At 43.6% G+C, this 18,200-nt stretch overlaps 1 protein-coding gene and 1 long non-coding RNA gene across 6 annotated transcripts in view; both read right to left on the reverse strand.

Annotated features, from left to right (window-relative positions):
* The window catches only part of LOC145653770 (uncharacterized), a 31,429-nt gene extending 27,695 nt beyond the window's left edge, over window positions 1-3,734 (reverse strand). Inside the window, exon 1 of the long non-coding RNA XR_014119970.1 lies at window positions 3,630-3,734. This is a non-coding gene — a long non-coding RNA (uncharacterized LOC145653770). The remainder of the gene's footprint in view (window positions 1-3,629) is intronic.
* Window positions 3,735-4,616: 882 nt separating this feature from the next.
* jak3 (Janus kinase 3 (a protein tyrosine kinase, leukocyte)) lies at window positions 4,617-17,945 on the reverse strand. 5 transcript variants are annotated; one of them, XM_027026929.3, is made up of 24 exons: window positions 17,798-17,945; window positions 16,844-17,066; window positions 16,341-16,458; window positions 16,026-16,143; window positions 15,572-15,717; window positions 14,908-15,208; window positions 14,595-14,714; window positions 14,050-14,207; window positions 13,769-13,880; window positions 13,231-13,411; window positions 13,031-13,155; window positions 12,653-12,784; window positions 11,459-11,546; window positions 10,906-11,027; window positions 9,749-9,887; window positions 9,278-9,426; window positions 8,514-8,664; window positions 7,843-7,979; window positions 7,358-7,547; window positions 6,708-6,832; window positions 6,432-6,604; window positions 6,038-6,155; window positions 5,611-5,724; window positions 4,617-5,212 (listed from the first exon to the last, which is right to left on the reverse strand). In XM_027026929.3, the coding sequence occupies exons 1-24, from the start codon at window positions 17,900-17,902 to the stop codon at window positions 5,093-5,095; spliced, it is 3,465 nt and encodes a 1,154-aa protein (XP_026882730.2). In that variant the 5' UTR covers window positions 17,903-17,945; the 3' UTR covers window positions 4,617-5,092. The 5 variants fall into 5 exon arrangements, 2 of the variants coding, with proteins under 2 accessions (XP_026882730.2, XP_026882731.2); XM_027026930.3 differs by having other exon boundaries at window positions 16,844-17,036; window positions 17,798-17,944; XR_014119912.1 differs by lacking the exon at window positions 6,038-6,155.
* Window positions 17,946-18,200: the final 255 nt, after the last annotated feature.

Genomic DNA, 18,200 nt, shown 5'->3' on the forward strand with positions numbered 1-18,200 from the left:
AAACACACCATTATTTTCACTCACACAGACTGTTTGACATAAACACACCATTATTTTCACTCACACAGACTGTTTGACATAAACACACCATTATTTTCACTCACACAGACTGTTTGACATAAACACACCATTATTTTCACTCACACAGACTGTTTCAGACATAAACACACCATTATTTTCACTCACACAGACTGTTTGACATACACACACCATTATTTTCACTCACACAGACTGTTTGACATAAACACACCATTATTTTCACTCACACAGACTGTTTGACATAAACACACCATTATTTTCACTCACACAGACTGTTTGACATAAACACACCATTATTTTCACTCACACAGACTGTTTCAGACATAAACACACCATTATTTTCACTCACACAGACTGTTTGACATAAACACACCATTATTTTCACTCACACAGACTGTTTGACATACACACACCATTATTTTCACTCACACAGACTGTTTGACATAAACACACCATTATTTTCACTCACACAGACTGTTTGACATAAACACACCATTATTTTCACTCACACAGACTGTTTGACATACACACACCATTATTTTCACTCACACAGACTGTTTCAGACATAAACACACCATTATTTTCACTCACACAGACTGTTTGACATACACACACCATTATTTTCACTCACACAGACTGTTTGACATAAACACACCATTATTTTCACTCACAGACTGTTTGACATAAACACACCATTATTTTCACTCACACAGACTGACATAAACACACCATTATTTTCACTCACACAGACTGTTTCAGACATACACACACCATTATTTTCACTCACACAGACTGTTTGACATAAACACACCATTATTTTCACTCACACAGACTGTTTGACATAAACACACCATTATTTTCACTCACACAGACTGTTTGACATAAACACACCATTATTTTCACTCACACAGACTGTTTCAGACATACACACACACCATTATTTTCACTCACACAGACTGTTTGACATAAACACACCATTATTTTCACTCACACAGACTGTTTGACATAAACACACCATTATTTTCACTCACACAGACTGTTTGACATACACACACCATTATTTTCACTCACACAGACTGTTTGACATAAACACACCATTATTTTCACTCACACAGACTGTTTGACATAAACACACCATTATTTTCACTCACACAGATTGTTTCAGACATAAACACACCATTATTTTCACTCACACAGACTGTTTGACATAAACACACCATTATTTTCACTCACACAGACTGTTTGACATAAACACACCATTATTTTCACTCACACAGACTGTTTGACATAAACACACCATTATTTTCACTCACACAGACTGTTTGACATAAACACACCATTATTTTCACTCACACAGACTGTTTGACATAAACACACCATTATTTTCACTCACACAGACTGTTTGACATAAACACACCATTATTTTCACTCACACAGACTGTTTCAGACATAAACACACCATTATTTTCACTCTCACAGACTGTTTGACATAAACACACCATTATTTTCACTCACACAGACTGTTTCAGACATAAACACACCATTATTTTCACTCACACAGACTGTTTGACATAAACACACCATTATTTTCACTCACACAGACTGTTTGACATAAACACACCATTATTTTCACTCACACAGACTGTTTGACATAAACACACCATTATTTTCACTCACACAGACTGTTTGACATAAACACACCATTATTTTCACTCACACAGACTGTTTCAGACATAAACACACCATTATTTTCACTCACACAGACTGTTTGACATAAACACACCATTATTTTCACTCACACAGACTGTTTGACATAAACACACCATTATTTTCACTCACACAGACTGTTTGACAAACACACCATTATTTTCACTCACACAGACTGTTTGACATAAACACACCATTATTTTCACTCACACAGACTGTTTGACATAAACACACCATTATTTTCACTCACACAGACTGTTTCAGACATAAACACACCATTATTTTCACTCTCACAGACTGTTTGACATAAACACACCATTATTTTCACTCTCACAGACTGTTTCAGACATAAACACACCATTATTTTCACTCACACAGACTGTTTGACATAAACACACCATTATTTTCACTCACACAGACTGTTTGACAAACACACCATTATTTTCACTCACACAGACTGTTTGACATAAACACACCATTATTTTCACTCACACAGACTGTTTGACATAAACACACCATTATTTTCACTCACACAGACTGTTTCAGACATAAACACACCATTATTTTCACTCACACAGACTGTTTGACATAAACACACCATTATTTTCACTCACACAGACTGTTTGACATAAACACACCATTATTTTCACTCACACAGACTGTTTGACATAAACACACCATTATTTTCACTCACACAGACTGTTTGACATAAACACACCATTATTTTCACTCACACAGACTGTTTGACATAAACACACCATTATTTTCACTCACACAGACTGTTTGACATAAACACACCATTATTTTCACTCACACAGACTGTTTGACATAAACACACCATTATTTTCACTCACACAGACTGTTTGACAAACACACCATTATTTTCACTCACACAGACTGTTTGACATAAACACACCATTATTTTCACTCACACAGACTGTTTCAGACATAAACACACCATTATTTTCACTCACACAGACTGTTTGACATACACACACCATTATTTTCACTCACACAGACTGTTTGACATAAACACACCATTATTTTCACTCACACAGACTGTTTGACATAAACACACCATTATTTTCACTCACACAGACTGTTTGACATAAACACACCATTATTTTCACTCACACAGACTGTTTCAGACATAAACACACCATTATTTTCACTCACACAGACTGTTTGACATAAACACACCATTATTTTCACTCACACAGACTGTTTGACATACACACACCATTATTTTCACTCACACAGACTGTTTGACATAAACACACCATTATTTTCACTCACACAGACTGTTTGACATAAACACACCATTATTTTCACTCACACAGACTGTTTGACATACACACACCATTATTTTCACTCACACAGACTGTTTGACATACACACACCATTATTTTCACTCACACAGACTGTTTGACATAAACACACCATTATTTTCACTCACACAGACTGTTTGACATAAACACACCATTATTTTCACTCACACAGACTGTTTCAGACATAAACACACCATTATTTTCACTCACACAGACTGTTTGACATAAACACACCATTATTTTCACTCACACAGACTGTTTGACATACACACACCATTATTTTCACTCACACAGACTGTTTGACATAAACACACTCTTATTTTCAATTACGAAACAGATTCAGACATAAACACAGTTATTTACACCTAACCCTAAACACACTCTAACCCTAACCCTAAACACACTCATCCACTGGACTGTAGAGGCCAGGACTCCCAGTATGCTGTGCACGTTTCCGCAACATTATTTCAGTTAAATTTAAGGTTGAATGTTTGTTGTTCGAATTGTTAATTTGTGTGTGTTAGTTTACTCCAGTCTTCTTGTCATGCGCATTACCTTCCACCATTGAGCAGTCCTTTTGAACAGCATACTGGGCCCAATTCAGATCTGTGGGTTGTAGTGTTAACCCAGATGTTGTTAACCGGACAGGCTGTGTCCAGGCGTCTGGTTTTGGACTTCCGTTTACCCAATCTTTGACCATGTTCTTGAACAATATAATCACACTGGTCACTTTAGTTGTCACTCTTCATTTATCCCTCCCACTGGCAATTCAGACCAGTAAAAACTGTAGCCCATGGGCTTGGCAGACTTGGCTGTTGCGTTTGTGCTGGCCAAGGCAGCGTGCAGAATGCAGCGAGGCTAGAGCGTCAGCTCCTGAGGGATTTATTGAGGACTGTCTGGGTTGCCATGACGATGATGGGGGGGGGGGGCTGTGTGCCATACACCATCCAATAAATGTATCTGTATGAACCATTAACCCTTATATATGAGTTTAATAATTGCTGAACTCTAATCTGTGTCTCACCAGAGTGATATAAATAACAGTAACCAGCTTCCAGCTGGCAAACGTGACAGCAAGCGTGAACTGGCGGCCGTGTAAGAGGGGAGCGCCTGAGGAACAGAAAAGGGGGCGCAGGGAACCACGAGGGTGGAGAAGAACTACAAGGTGTGTGATGTTTGGGTTGATGACGTGTGTTTGATTTCCAGAAATCCACCACCATTTATATCGGTTTGTATTATTTGAATGAATTTAATCATTTTGTAAGTTCGTTTTATCTTTTATAAAAACTGTACTGAAAGTGTTTTTTATGAATCAAAGTTAATTGGTATTTTGTAGTTTTTTTAATTAATTAATTTCCATTGAAGTTCTCTCTTTCATTTTCCAAACACCTAATGGACCAACACAGGGATGACATCTTGTCTGTGTTACCATGAACAGAACTTTAGTTTACATGGTGTCTTGCTCGGGTCAACACGATATATTCCCTTTAAACAGTAAATATCAAATTACTGATAAAATTATTAAAAACAAGCAGAAAAATGTAAAACAAAGCTGTTTATTTTGCATGAAGCAAATTTTGTTGCTGTTTACCCTCATAAAGAGGTTAAAAACGTTATGCATATACAATGAGAATAGCTGGGTACACAAAATAATATAAAAAATGAAAATATAAACAAAATAGTTTAATATTCTAATATTCATATACTATTCTCCTATCATATGAGATTCAGTTTCACTTCATAACTGAGGGGTGTTTGCTTTGCAACTCTATTAAGAAACTGCTAAGAACAGAGTGTTATTGGGGAAGCTTGTTGATGTGAAGAGTGGAAATGAGCTAAAAGCCCTAAAAACTCCACTGAACACCACTGACCTGCTGCACTGGCTAGGATGTGTTCTATGCGTAAATGACGAAGCACTTATGTAAGTCGCTCTGGATAAGAGCGTCTGCTAAACTCCGTAAAAAAAGTAAATGTCGGATTGTCACGTGTATGTCCACGTTGCTTTTTAAGACATAGCTTCATCCTTTAGATCCTTCTCTTTCGTCTTGTATGCTGCTCTCAATCAGGTCCTGGAGCTGGCAGAACGTAGGTCTGTCTTCACTGTTGAGGGACCAGCACTGTAGCATCATACTGTACACCTGCACGACAAGTAAGAACACATCCTCCATTCACATTTCAGCCAGCAGAACTGGTTCTAATCCGGACTCCCTGGCCCAGACACATAATTATGAAGATATCAGGAATACAAGAAAGGTGATTAAGAAACTCTTCTGGCCACAGGTTAATTTTCTCAGAGCCCCAACAATGAAAAGAATCCAGATCTTCCAGTTTGCTCTGTGTGAAAACCCATTAATTAACTGCATTTATGTATAGTGACAGAAAATGACAGAAAAGCATTTTTCAAATTGCATTACACACCCATTCATTTCAGTCTTCGAAATTGATACAGTTTTGCTCAGTACAACTTTGCGTTCACTTATGTAAGCTGTAATGGAGACTCAGATGGTGGTGCCACAGACGTTGTGTTGGGTCTTACCTTCGGCGGGCACAGTGGTGGAGAGGGTAACCTCCAGTTGTCCTTCAGAACGTTGACGAGTTGAACGGCCATCATGGGGCCTCGCAAGTCGGCCCCCAGCTGCTGCAGGGAAAGCTGCACACACACACACAAATCCAGTGAACGTCTTGACCCTCCTTGTGTGGTTATATGTCCCTGAACACATCTGTTACTGTCAAAGGAAACCTCACACATATTTGTTTATCAGGTGTTTTTTACTCGACACTGAGGATTTCATGACCAGTCGGTCCACTGGCAGATGGTAAGCAATTATTCCTTCTCCTATAAATCCTGTAATGTTTTAGATATGAGGCGCGCGCGTGTGTGTGTGTGTGTGTGTGTGTGTGTGTGTGTGTGTGTGTGTGTGTGTGTGTGCGCGCGCGTGTGTGCGTGCGCATTTTTCACACACCCTTTTTGGGTTCCGGCTCAATTCACAAAATGAAAACAACTCGTGCAGAACAACGCCAAAACTCCACACATCTGACTTATGGGAAAATATATACTCCGATATCGACTCTGGAGCATACCTGCACAGGGGGAAGAGACGAATATAAACTTAAAACCTAAAATGTTTGAACTCCCCTCTAAAGTGTTTACAGCTCTCAAAACAAACAAATCAAAGCCAAAACATTTGTCTTCCTGGCAGGTTCTGATAACTGCAGCTGTAGTTACAGAAGCCATTTACACCAAGATCATTTTCATTCTTTTCTCATTTAAAAAAAGGCTGCAAAATAGTAACAATTCCCAAAATACAAAATGCCTTATGTAAGTCAAATGTTCAGCATGTGGCAAATGTTAAGCACCAGAAGATGGGGCTTTCTCCAGACTTGGTCACTCTGTAATACTCCTTATCAAACGGGATGATCTTTGTCAGGCCAAAATCTGCAATCTTCACCAGTGTGTCACTTGCTACCAGAATGTTTCGAGCTGCCAGATCCCTGTGTACATAACGCAGACTCTGGAGATACTCCATTCCCTACGCAGAGAAAAGACATGACAGACACAGAACAACAGAATGAGGGTAAATGAGTGAGTGAGAATGTGTGTTTGTGTGTGTTTGTGTGTGTGTGTGTCTCTACCTTACAGATCTGTGAGGCAAACAACAGTAGTCTCCTGTTGTTTATGTTGCGTTTGTTCTTCTCCATGTAGCCAATCAGAGTGCCGTATGGCAGGTACTCCATCACCAGTCTCATACTCAGACGACCTGTGGGTGGGGTGGGGGGCGGAGTCATGCACATGAGAGCCCCTCCTCCACACTCCCTACACTTCTTTTTAAACCCAGATGTACTTCTGTATTTCACAGTAACTAGTGCAGCACAAGGTCTAAGGTTTAATATAAAGTGTGTGGCTGTAATCTAACAGGACATTAGTATCCTTCTGCTCCAATATACACAAGGTTTTCTACATCTTAAGAGATGCTGCAGGTACAAAGCAGTCGCACAGTGAGGTCTCACTGTGTTTCTGTAGCATAGCCGAGGTGAGGCGCATTACTGAGGTCTTACTGGAGCGTCTGTATTAACACAGTGGCGCTCTCTCTGGCGTAAGTATTCTGTACTTTAGCTAAGCACTACTGAGGGAGACCTCAGCCCAGGGTGCAAAAAGCCTCAGTGCCTTATATTACGGAGCTGTGGAGAGGCTGTACGCTCTCATATACAGCTCAAAACTACACAACACCAGCGTGTGAGTGAAGGGGAGTATTTCACTGCAGGCGTAGGACAGTCTGTCTCACCCGCGCTGTAGCAGATGCCTCTGTATTTGACGATGTAGTCACAGTGCAGTGAGCTAATGGTCTGGATCTCCTTCTGGAAGTCGACCATGTTGGCCTGTTTGTTAGGCTGAAGCTGTTTGACTGCCACTAACTCCCCTGTGTTGTCCCCCAGTGGGTCGTAGCGACACAGTTCCACGCTGCCAAAGTTACCCTGAATACACACACACACACACACACACACACACACACACACACACGGCAACATCAATGTCTGGACCGCTGTGATTACAAGGCTACACCAGCAGAGGTCCGGCTATTGCACTCTCAGTCACACAGGAATGTTCTGTTGCTCTGCTTTCTCATGCCAGACCTTAAACTGAGCTGAAGCCCAATACTGGGTACAATGTTGCCCTCTAGTGGTCACAAAGCGTCAGTACGTGTGACTCTAAAAAGTACAACGTCATCCCCATCTAGTGGTTAATATATGTGAGTGCATGTGTGCCCACCTTCCCCAGAGGAGAAATAAACCGCAGGTGGCGCTCCTCAAACACGTCGTGCTGTTGCTGCTGTTTGGGCATGCTGAGTCCTCCCCACAGGCCGGCTCTCTCAGGCAGTGTGCCGGATGCATGCAGAATCTCATAATCTGCGAAGTTACAGATGCTTTGTGACTTTGAGTTAAAACTAGAGCTCTGTTCCTGGAAATCTCACCGTGCGCTCAAACAACTCAGATCCAGCAACATCTTAACAACCACTGAAATATTATGATTTCTGTTTTATTAAAGACAGCAATAAATACTGCAGGCAGGTAAAACCCGTCTAATCGCGTTTGATTCATACACAATGTTGGAGTAGAAAAGATCAAGGTCAGATAAATCATAACAAATGATCACGAAACTGCAGTGAACAAATATAACATACATACATAACAAACATATAGTACATAAACTACACACAAAACTACAGTATTAAAAACTACAGCACACAAAACTACAGTGATCACGTGTGACGGACATCCGTGTGACCAGTGGTTGATTCACTGAGAGCATTAGTGGAGTAGAGTGGGGGTTTGCGTTTGCTTCTGTATACTGTATTCGCTTCAGCCTGTAGGTTTGATCACTGGTGTCATTACCCGAGGAGTGACGTGCAGGTTTGAGGGCGTGATTAGTGGTATCATTACCTGAGGTGATGAGGCTGTTTAGGTGGCGTATGATTGCACGGGACGAAGGTCGCAGCTCGGGCTGATACTGCATGCACTGGGATATCAGATCAGCCAGTTCAGTCCACTCCAAACATGGCAGCTGAGAGTGACACTCGTAGAACTGCTGCTTCTGCTCAAACAGCAACAGACCAAAGGCACACCAACGGATTATACACACCAGAAGAACCAGATTACATGCAGAAAAAGAATTGGATTATGCACAGCAGTAGAACTGGATTATACCTGGCAGAATAACTAGATTATACACAGCAGTAGAACTGGATTATACCTGGCAGAATAACTAGATTATACACAGCAGTAGAACTGGATTAAACACAGCAGTAGAACTGGTATACTGAGGCAAAGAAATGGATGGTGATAATGGCAGCTCTACTGTGATAATGACAGCTCTACTGTGATAATGGCAGCTCTACTGTGGTAATGATAGCTCTGTTGTGATAGTGACACCTCTGCTGTGGTAGTGACAGCTCTACTGTCGTAATGACAGCTCTGTTGTGATGGTGGCAGCTCTGCTATGGTAATGACAGCTCTACTGTGATAATGGCAGCTCTACTGTGGTAATGATAGCTCTGTTGTGATAGTGACACCTCTGCTGTGGTAGTGACAGCTCTACTGTCGTAATGACAGCTCTGTTGTGATGGTGGCAGCTCTGCTATGGTAATGACAGCTCTACTGTGGTAATGGCAGCTCTACTGTGGTAATGACAGCTCTGCTGTGGTCACCTGTATGGGGTCGAGTCTGTGTAGAGGAACCTCCCCTCCGTTAAAGATCTCCCAGAGAGTCGCGCCAAAGCTCCATTTATCACACTGCTGCCCCAGCTCCAGGGTCTCCAGCACTTCTGGGGCTACCCACGGGATTCTGTCTAGAACCACTGTGAATATATACACACACACACAAACCACAATGTAATTTATGCCAGTTTTCACCCAGTTCTAAAACTGCAAAGCCCTGCTCTGAAACGTCAGCCAAATGCAGAGTGTGGTTTGTGTTTGTGCAGGGTGTTTGTTTGTGCATGGTGTTTGTACAGGGTGTTTGTTTCTACAGGGTGTTTGTGCACAGTGTTTGTACAGGGTGCTTGTTTATACAGGGTGTTTGTGTGTACAGGGTGTTTGTGCAAGGTATTTGTGCAGGTTGTTTGTTCGTACAGGGTGTTTATTTGTACAGAGTGGTGTTGGAGCAGTGATGAGTCTTACCCTCTTTGCCCAGCAAGGCTACACCGATCCCGGGATCACTCAGCTTGATGAAGGGGGAGGTGTCTGAGTTGGGGTCTCCCTCGCGGGCCAGAAGCAGGTTCTTTGCGCAGATGTTGCCATGCACAATGTTCTTCTCCTCCTGAACGCAGCAGAGTGTTTCAGTTTAGCCTCCCTGTGGTTACCCTGGAAACTGTGGGACAGCAGCCGTGTGGAGCTGGCGGCCCTGTCTGCATCTGCACGCGCTTTTTTGGTCTTTTTTCATCTTCCTTCTTTGGGTTTTGCATCCACTCTGAAAGCTACTAACAATAAATTAACATAATTTGGAATGTGTGTGTTGCCAGCGGTGACCTGACGTGGAATTTTGTACATATACAAAACAGTGAACAATCATGTCAAAGCAGCCTTTATGATTTAAATCTTTAATATCAGTATGGTGTTAAATATCTAATAGTAATTGTGTAGTTTTGATTTGTTACATTGCTATTAAATATTATCCCAACTGATCCTGGATCAGCACTCTTATTCAGTCATTTGGATTCTTAAATTTTTTACATTTATTTATTCATTATTGATTGATTGATTTTAGCTGGTTTCATTTTAGCCACTGGGAGGCTTCAAAAGGGCAGATAAGGTGGCGTAGGACTAAAACCTTTATTTAAAAAGCTTTTTTGAGCATTGAAACACAAATCAATAGTTCAACAGTCTGTAAAGTGCATTGAAAAACTACCCAAATGGACCAGTGTAAACGGAAGGCCATGATTCAAATGGACCAGTCTGAACAGGGGCCAGCATTCAAATGAACCAGTGTGAATGCCACTGAAGTTCTGATGAACTGTGTCGGGTGGGTTAGCTCAGGGTCGGAGGTTAAGCCTGCAGGGCGTTCTGTCTCGAGGATCAGAGCTGGGCACTTTCTAGAGCAGTGGTATTCACTGGAACTCGAATCCAAATCTGGTCCTGGATTTTGTAATCGCTTGTAATTGATTCAATGATTAATGTAACTGGTTGTCCATTTTGTCATCACACCTGTCTCCTGGATAAAGGGAGGGTGGAAACCTGGAGGATTTGGACCTTGAGGTCTGTGATCTGAACACCGCTGTTCTGCATCTCTCCACTGGAGGACAAGTTTGCATGTTTTCACGGCTCTGGATTTTTCTCACCAGGAAGTTGAGTGTGCAGGCAAGCTGCTTGGCCACATCCAGCTTCCAGCTAAGCGACACGGCCGACCTCTTCAGGTACAGGTCCAGAGCACCATGCTTCACGAACTCCTGGACCATGACGTCTGCGGGGGTCACGGGGGTCACAGGGGTCAGCAAGCATCATCAGCACTATTCTCCAGAGCTCCTCGTCATGGAGGTCATGAATTCATGAATTATATGAGGTGTGCTAACGTAGGGGAAAAGGTCAAATGTGGAGTGCAGCTGCTGTGGCAACAACACTGTTGAAGGGTTTGCCATAACTAACAAGTCATTAGTGTGATTGTGTTCTGCAGGTATTTTATGAACATAAATTAATTGAGCTCCACTTAAAGGAAGAAACAGTGAGGGCAATTGTAACCTGTAGTGCATACAGAGAAGCTGTGAATGAGGGGAGGAGAGGAGAGGAGAGGAGGAGGAGAGAAGGGAGGAGGAGAGGAGAGAAGGGAGGAGGAGAGGAAAGGAAAGGAGAGGGGAGGGGAGAGGAGAGAGGAGAGGAGAGCTGACAAAAACATACTTTTGGATTTGTGGACACTGACCCCGTAGACCAGCAGCAAGTGCTTATGGGAAATCTGGCTCATCAAACTCGCTGCTTCGAAGAAAGACTGGAAAACAAGTATCAGTATAAATGCACAAGGGTGGGTGTACTCCTACTACAGGACTCACCGTACTGTCTGACTCCTGCTACTCCTACAGGACTCACCGTACTGTCTGACTCGTACTACTCCTACAGGACTCACCGTACTGTCTGACTCCTGCTACTCCTACAGGACTCACCGTACTGTCTGACTCCTACTACTCCTACAGGACTCACCGTACTGTCTGACTCCTACTACTCCTACAGGACTCACCGTACTGTCTGACTCCTACTACTCCTACAGGACTCACCGTACTGTCTGACTCCTGCTACTCCTACAGGACTCACCGTACTGTCTGACTCCTGCTACTCCTACAGGATTCACCGTACTGTCTAACTCCTACTACTCCTACAGGATTCACCGTACTGTCTAACTCCTACTACTCCTACAGGATTCACCGTACTGTCTGACTCCTACTACTCCTACAAGATTCACCGTACTGTCTGACTCCTACTACTCCTACAGGATTCACCGTACTGTCTGACTCCTGCTACTCCTACAGGACTCACCGTACTGTCTGACTCCTGCTACTCCTACAGGACTCACCGTACTGTCTAACTCCTGCTACTCCTACCGGACTCACCGTACTGTCTGACTCCTGCTACAGGACTCACCGTACTGTCAGCAGATAGCTAATTTGGATTAGTTTCTTGTGTTATAACTGATTACTTACGAATCCTTTGGGCTAAAACTGAAATGGTTGTTTACTTTTGAAAATGTGATGTTATACACCTAAAAAAATGTAATTCCTGTGCGCTTTAATCCCTGAAAAATGTTTTATCTTTATTTTGCTCTGTGTGAGACCTATTTTGTCTCAGTAATCACAGTGTTGCATGTTTGTTTGTCCTCTCTTCTTGTATGTATACATATAGCACACGAACAATATTGTGTAATAGGAAAAATCATATTTGAATGAGGTTAAAATGCAGTTTATAATGATGTTATAATCCATGACTCCGTGGGATGTGACCAGCTCTGTTTTGTCTGTTTCACAGTCGTTAAACACTTTAATGTCCATTGGTGTATGTGTGTCCCCCCCTGTCTGTCTGGTTGGGTACTGCAAGTTGACAAACCTCCCAGCTGTTCTTGTGCTCTGCATCCAGGACCTTCAGAAGCACTTCTGTGGTGTGTGTTTCTGTATCACGCTGGTCTTTCTTGGCCCCTCGATAGACGTGTGTGAAGGAGCCCTGCCCTAAACTCTCACCCTGCCGCAGGGGAAGAGAGATCAGACCAGGAGGTGTTATGACTTTTCCACTCTCTCTGATGCCAGCTTGAGAAAGTTGAAAGGTTTTCGGAACACACTGAGCCGTGTGTGAGTGTGAGTGTGTGTGTGTGAGTGAGTGTGTGTGTGTGAGTGAGTGTGTGTGTGTGAGTGAGTGTGTGAGTGTGTGAGTGAGAGAGTGTGTGTGTGTGTGTGTGAGGGGCGGAGGGGGGTTCGTCGGTGCTCTCACCCAAACGAGGTCCTCGTGTCTGATCATGTGGAACTGGATGTGACTGGGTCTGGGTCTCTGCTGGGGAGAAGAGCTCGGAGCCTCTGCCACACTGCTGTTACGGACAATGACCAGGTTGGAGAGTTCTGCAGCAACGGGCACAGTGTTACAGAGATCACAGTGTTACAGACACAGCCAGGACGGAGGTGTGGGGCAGGTACCTTTAGCCTGGGGTGGACAGCACCTTCCTAGAATAACAGGGGTGTCAGAGAGCAGCAGTGTGTTGTGCTGGTAATACTGGACCAGCTCTCTCAGACTGTAGAAGGAGCTGTGGACTCCTGCCAGGTGAAACTTCTCACTCTTCTCTATCAGGCAGTCCCTGTAGTCGACCCCGAGAGGTGTCTGAGTGCACACACACGTACACACACAGTCAGAATTAGAGAGCGATGTTATTGCACGCTGTTGCTTTCTCTACTTTTATAATCTTCTTTGGACACAAAATGCTTTATGCAGTTGGCAATAATATTTTACATAATTCTGTTTATGGGCTGGACTGAATTTCATTACACAAAACGTGGAATTCCTTAGCGGGACGGGGTCTCTTTTCTCATTTTGCATAAAACTCTATTTGCTAAACTTAGTTAGAATAAACCTGACCCCAAGTGTCCTCACAAGCAGTAAACAGGTGTAAGTTGCTAATAAATGAGATGTGGAGCTGTGCAGATGCTGAATGGATGTAGAAGTGTGAGAGTCAGGCACCTGTAGGCACACCATGAGGAAGTACTTGTCAAACTCCCGGGGACTGTGTCGGACCAGGCACATGCCATTCTGGGCTCCTGCCTTCTTCAGCTTGTGCACTGCGAACTCTGACCTGCGGACAGCACATTTGAAAGCCGCGCTGTGATTAGCTGGAAAGTTCCACTACTGAGGTTTAATGTTGTTTGGTCGTGTATCTGTGAAGTTTAATGTTGTTTGGTCGTGTGTCTGTGAGGTTTAATGTTGACTGGTCGTGTGTCTGTGAGGTAAACCCTGTCACTTACGTGATAGGCCCATGGCAGAGGTTTTCCACATCCTGCAGAAGACCAGGCGGAGCGACTTCAGAGCAGAAATAGTGACTGGAGTCTGTGGTGAGTCTGAAATAGCCATCAATTAGGGACACAAAGGACAGCGCCTCCTCCTGGGTCCTAAACTCCACCTCCTGTTGGTGTGCCAATCAGAACAGACACAATGAGGAAAAGACATTCTTGGTTCTTTTCCTGTGACCCCAGGTGACTAAACACAGACTCAATTCCACAGCCAAACATGATTGTGCTCTGGCTGAAGGTGTTTGTTTGTGTTGCGTTGGTAACGCATCTCTAATTTAACATTCAGGGGGCACCTAAATTCAATCTCACATTTATTTGTAAAGAGCATTTAACAATAAACGTCCTGTCACAACGTCCTGAACTAATAAACGAACCAAATGTGACAGTGTGAGGAGAAACCGTTGAAAGGAGCCATGACTCTGAAGATATGAACTACATTTTGATACGAAGACGTGGACTGTGACGGTCTTTCCCAGTCGTTCCCAGTCGTTCCCACTGACCAGGCATCTGTCGTCCTGGCGGGTGAGCGTGACCACCCGGCCCTCTGCGAGGTGTTCCTGACACACACGCTTCATGTTGACGTCCGTTATCTGGGGGAAGTCGCAGAATGTCTGCCACTCCTGCACAGCCAAGAGTTGAATGTTAGCTGGAAATTAGGTAGAGATTACCTACAGATTATCGGAAGGTTATCTGGAGATTAGGATATCATTCACAGGCAGTGTAATAGTGCCGTTTGGGTTAGGTTATGAGCCATCTTAACGCCGCTCTAGAGAACTGCACGGGTTAAACTAATAGTGCCGTAGCGGCTGTTACCTGGCTGTCGTCCGCGCGTGTCTGGATACCCCCTTCTCCAGTGACTCTCACCACAGTGACGGACTGCGCGTCGGCACACTGATGCCATCCGGATTGGCGCACGGCAAACTGCTCGGAGCCATAGTTGGGTTCCATGGCGCTCAGCTCCATCAGGTACTTGAGTTTGAGGCTGCGTTCCCCGGCCGGACAGCGGCTCAGCTTCTGCAGGAAGCGCTTCAGCATCCGGCGGATCTGGTAGCGCACCAAACGGCTCATCCGCTCGATGTCCTCGCGGTGCGTCTCTGGAAGGCACGACTTATAGCTGGAAGACAGATGGGCGTTTATTCCAACCCAAACTCAGGCAGGCTTGGCAGGACTTCTTTGTAGCAAGAGTGAGTTAATTGGGTTTCTTATTAGTCAAGAGAAGAAGTATAACTGCTAAAAACTGTCCCCAGGGTGACACCTTTTATTACTTTTCACATAAATGAACTATATGCATGACACCCCCCCCCCATATATATGTATATATGTGTGTGTGTGTGTGTGTGTGTGTGTGTATTATATACCTAACTCTCAACTCTGATCATATATATGCACAGTTCAACAGCAAGTCATTTCTAAAGAGTTTAATGGTGTCATTAACATGGTTTTGTTTGTGTAGGCAGTATGCCAACACCTCCAGCACCTGATAGTTTTGCACACTTCTCGTGGACTGCGGTTCATCTCCTTGGCCTGCTGCCAGAGATCCAAGACAGCCATCCCCAAACACTCCTGTACTGCACTGCGGGGTGGACACACACCGCCACGGCAGCAGATGAAATCGCTCCGGGACTGCAGCATCAAGACACAGCAAATCAGAACAGACCAGGTGGAGACATACGTTTTTGTGTTACCTGTTCAGGGTGGGCAGTGTAGGAGTGTCAGTGAGGCCCGTGTGTGCTCTGTATGTGGGGTTCACAAGGCCTTTTCTTTGAGAAGGTTTTGTTTTCAGGATGGTCCTATGAAAATCCAGGACTTGCAGGTTTAAAGGGTTGTGAGCAGAGTTCAGCAGTGGCAGTGCCATTTGTGAAGAGCACGTGTGTGTGTGTGTGTGTGTGTGTGTGTATGTGTGTGTGTGTGTGTGTGTGTGTGTCATGTACCTGAGCAAAGAGATAGTCAATGACACAGTAGTCCAGCACAGCACAGATTCTCCCTGGGGTAAGACTGTAGCGGTAAGTCGCCTTAGAACCCTGACCAAACCAGCCAGAGAAGAAAAACCTACGCGCGCGCACACACACACACAAACACATTCAATTAGAAATTAATGTTAAATTAATGTTTTCAATATTAATTTTCCTATTTATACTGTTATTTTGAACTTGCTGTATATTTGCACATACAGTACTGCGCAAAAGTCTTAAGACACATGCATCTAGCTGTGTCTGTGTATTGTGTGTGTGTGTGTGTGTACCAACCGGACTCTGTAGTGGACAGTAACACTCTCCTCACTCTTGAACACATGGGTTGGTGGGTACCAGTATGAAAGGTCCTCTGATGCAAGAGCAAAGAGGCTGTGGAATACAGGAAGGACACCTGCAAACAACAACACCACCACCACAATATTACACAAACAACAACACAATACCACACAAACAACAACACAATATTACACAAACAACAACACAATACCACACAAACAACAACACAATATTACACAAACAACAATTCTTGAGATTGTAACATGTACTGCTTGCATAAAGTATTTGTGATCATGTTCTGACTGGTGAATGTATAATATGATGTTCTCGTCAGTTTGAGATCAAAAATATGGAAAACAAGACTATTACACCACGAAAAAAACAAGACACCCTGGTGTCACTGAAAAGTCTGTCTGGAGACTTTTGTTTGCCGCATTTAAGGAAGCGATGTTTGTATCGTACAAGTGACGTCACGCAGCGAGAAGCGGAGCTGTCGTTACCGCAGGTTTTGGCCGCGAGCATGCAGACGCTCTCGGCGGTTACGTGTCCCGCGGGGATGGTGAGCGTGCTGCCGGTTTTCGTCGTCGGGCTGTAGTATAATCGCGCCAGCACGGCGCACTCACAGCTGGACTTCTGACTCGCTGTGCGCTCGCAGTTCATAAGCGGCGCCGTCTCCTCCTCGCTCAACTCCATCTCCCGACACGAAGAGAAGCAAGCGCAGGGCTGTTACAGTCAACATATCAAACCAGCGCGTCGAATGAGCGTTTTTCTCCTCCTTCAACAACCCAGCTGCTGTTCTGCCCCCTCTGATCAGACTCCCATGACTACAGAGCGAGTAATTTCTTCACTGTCTGCTATGTACTTTCCGTGGGCCTACAGAACCTGTGGGTAATTTCCCAGGTCTGTCACATTTCTCAGTATGCTCAGCTATAGCAGTTGAGGACGTTAATGATTGTATCAAGGCAAAGATACATGTGTCGCATTGACAATGAAAAAAAACAACCTGAGATGAAGGAAGTGAGTCTGTATCCTAGTAACAATATCACACAAGTACATAATCTTCAGTTTACTTATTTACCACATGCGTGTCTATCAAAAATCTGTCAAAATATTTATATACATGCATAAATACATTGTCAAAGTATGTCGAGTCCAGAGAGTGGCCCTATACGTGCATTCTTTGTATATCTCATTAGAAGTTACCTTTATTTATTTACAGTAATTAGTTCATAGGGCCATATGTGATATAATAATAGTAATGTCAAACCGAATTCAGCCTTCTGATCAGTGTAGCCATACTGTACCAAAACAGGCTGTACGAAACAGCAGGTTGTGTGAAGGCTGGATCTTCACATGTTCTTCACATGTTCTTCACGGAGTTCTCAACTCATGTACACACTCACACTTCACATATAGAAAACCCAGACATGTTACATAGATGTGCTGATGTTTACCTTTAGGCCAGTGTGATGAAGGCGTCGTTGACTTCGTGGCGCTGCACTGTGTCCACCTCTACACCCAACACGCTCTGCACTCGCTGGGGGGAGGGTTGCATTCATACTGGTTTCCGGTCTCACTAAAACCACGCAGACATGTCGCCACCACTGTTTCAAGCACCACACTCTCATTAGTGAAGTTTTGTTCACTTCTGTGAGAGGCTTCCAACATTCAAGGTCTGGAGAAACTGAATCTCGAGTTCCTGTTTCCTTCCAGTATCGCGTAATATAACCAGCATGGAATTCCGACATGGGAAGCCTATCCCATAGAAGAACAGCAAAAGGGGTGGAATATGTTTGATAGATATTAAGATATTATACTCAAAAAAAGTCTTATAAGCCTTACAGGAAGTGTGTGTGC

This window comes from Electrophorus electricus, chromosome 25 (genome assembly GCF_041902795.1).
Source record: "Electrophorus electricus isolate QZ-2024a chromosome 25, ASM4190279v1, whole genome shotgun sequence".
Classification (NCBI taxonomy): domain Eukaryota; kingdom Metazoa; phylum Chordata; class Actinopteri; order Gymnotiformes; family Gymnotidae; genus Electrophorus; species Electrophorus electricus.

Bases quoted from the DNA above. Each gene is read 5' to 3' on its own strand.
- jak3 (XM_027026929.3), bottom strand. From the start codon at position 17,902: ATGAATGCAACCCTCCCCCCAGCGAGTGCAGAGCGTGTTGGGTGTAGA. The intron at 9,888-10,905 runs GTGAGAAAAATC...TGCTGCGTTCAG, and splicing joins CCTGCACACTCAACTTCCTG to GAGGAGAAGAACATTGTGCA. The intron at 9,427-9,748 runs GTAAGACTCATC...ATATATTCACAG, and splicing joins AGCCTTGCTGGGCAAAGAGG to TGGTTCTAGACAGAATCCCG.